Source organism: Chrysochloris asiatica, unplaced genomic scaffold, assembly GCF_000296735.1.
Source record: "Chrysochloris asiatica unplaced genomic scaffold, ChrAsi1.0 scaffold00097, whole genome shotgun sequence".
Classification (NCBI taxonomy): Eukaryota; Metazoa; Chordata; class Mammalia; order Afrosoricida; family Chrysochloridae; genus Chrysochloris; species Chrysochloris asiatica.
In genome coordinates, this window is record NW_006408615.1 from 4,369,317 (window position 1) to 4,371,639 (window position 2,323).

At 55.1% G+C, this 2,323-nt stretch overlaps 1 protein-coding gene across 2 annotated transcripts in view; it reads right to left on the reverse strand.

Annotated features, from left to right (window-relative positions):
* TBC1D22A (TBC1 domain family, member 22A) overlaps nucleotides 1-2,323 on the reverse strand; it is a 288,569-nt gene that overhangs the window by 265,289 nt on the left and 20,957 nt on the right. Inside the window, exon 2 of one of the 2 annotated variants that reach the window (XM_006866827.1) lies at nucleotides 711-767. The exons of the other annotated variant lie outside the window; for it this stretch is intronic. Coding sequence (XP_006866889.1) covers nucleotides 711-767 — 57 coding nt within the window. The remainder of the gene's footprint in view (nucleotides 1-710; nucleotides 768-2,323) is intronic. 2 annotated transcript variants of the gene reach the window in all.

Below are 2,323 nucleotides of genomic sequence, written 5' to 3' on the forward strand. Positions count from 1 at the left end.
TGGACTGGAGCAGGCTGCAAAGAAAGGCAGTCTTCATGGCCTTTCCTCAGAGGCCAGGGCTTTCCCCCCAACCTACTGGCCCCACACACACACACACACACACACACACACACACACAGTTCCCAGCTTCAACCCCACTGACGTGGAACTGGACACCCCAATCAGGACCAAGGGAGAGAGTGACAGGGATGAAGACAACGTCTCCAGGAGTCTCCCTGCACAATCTCTGCCCTATGACAGACAGAGGCCACCCCGGCCACAACTGGCCACGTCTGCTAACACCCTGCCCCCGAGGCTCCCTCCCGCTCTAGAAGCAGCAGTTATGGACCAACAGGAGGGAGCGGAGGGGTCTCCACAGAACAAGGGCCTTCAGTGCAGGGACTCAGATGCATTGTAACACGATGAGACCCCCGAAGTGTGAATGAATACCACCCCCACCCCATCAAGTGAGTCCTGCTCAGCCACACCGCCAGCCAGAGTCTATACCAGCTCACTTCCTGTTACGGGGGCAGCCCGGCTCCAGGACCCCCACTCCACAACACAACAGCTAGAGCCAGATGGAGACGTGAAGTAGACTCCCACCAGCCCCGGGGGCAGACCCCGGCCCCACACCACCGGCTGTCCCCCCAGCAGCACTCCACACAAACCACCGTCTGGACCCCTCAGTCAGTGAGAAAAAAAAGCCTGGGATGGGCTGAAATGTAACTCACGTGCCGTGCAGCAGGGGGTCAAAAGGGGGGTGTTGGGCCCCATACACGTGCTGGATGCTGTGGAAGGAGAGACAGACGTCAGCACCTCCTGGGCTCCTCCCAGTGCCCTCCAACTGAGGGCACATGTCCACCGCTGTCCACTGCCCACCACCACGCTACAGCCAGGTACCCACTGACTCCGCAAGACCCTCCAACTGAGGGCACATGCCCACCACTGCCTGCTGCCCCCCCACTACAACACAGCCCAGGTGCCCACTGACTCCACAAGACCCTCCAACTGAGGGCACATGCCCACCACTGACCACTGTCCCCACCACGCCACAGCCAGGTGCCCACTGACTCTGAGAGACCCTCCAACTGAAGGGACATGCCCACCACTACCCGCTGTCCCCCACCACACCACAGCCCAAGTGCCCACTGACTCCGAGAGACCCTCCTGACTGGGGAGTGTCTCTCCACCGCTGACAGGCCCCAGGACGCCTGCCATACACACAGAGCCCACAGGCTGGGCACCTGAGAACACAGATGGCCACCATAATCCAGGGGTCAGCACCCTCAGCAACAAATATGGCCTTGCTCACGGTCCACAGCTCATGGACATGAACTGAAACAATGAAACGCCCATCAGGATGACAAACAATAACACACTCGACAACTAGTTCAAAGTTTGGCTCTTCAAGCCCACTCAGAGGCGTCTCAGAGGAGAGACGTGTCAAACTGCTTCTGAGCATCCCAGAACACCCTCGGGAGCAGGTCTCCTCTGCAAAAGGAGGGGCGCCAGGAGGTGGAGTTGACCTCACAGTTGCTGAATCACAGCCTTTTAGTCTAAAGAGAGGATGCAGAAGAAGAAAACCATAATTTCTTTCCAAGTTTTTAATAGTTTTGCTAAAAGAGAATTCTGTTCATCAAAGTAAATTTGGAAAACAGGCAAAAATGACCCACGTGACCAACACTGAATTCAGTTCTTCCTGCCCGGGGTGGTCCCATGACCTCACTCAAACCAGAGAGAAAGTACTGGAAGTTTCTGCCCTAATGAAAGAGCAGCCAAGTGAGCACCTCAGTCCTCAGCTGTCCCTTCTCCTATCGCAGAACACTGGGTTGAGGCCTCAAGGGTGTCCACCACCTTGTCACCATTAGAGGGCGGAAAGCTAAGGGAGGGAAGCCGGTCTCCCAGGGCTCTGTGAGCTTCCCTGCCATCCCCACTGCCATCAGTATCAAATCAGCAAGACTACTGTCAGAAAACCTAGAGGCAGCACTCACGTTGGCAGAAAGGGTTGGTTACACAGGGCCTTGGAGAGAGAGAGAGAGTTGTGTGTGTGTGTGAGCGCACGCCTCTGAGTGAGGAGGGCAGCCGTGGACACCATTCAGAGCAGTTCGCCTCTGGTCTACAGAGTCAGTGTGAGTCGGAATGGGCTGAGGCAGCAGGTGGATTTATTTTCCTACCATAAATCGAAGCCCCTAACAACACTGTCCCATATGATTACTCTTCTCTGTCAATTGGCTCAAGTTTATTCATTTACTTTACATACACACAGATCGTATCAATTACAAGTTTATTCATTTACTTTACATACACTTTGTTGTTGTTGTTGTTGTTAGGTGCCATCAAGTCC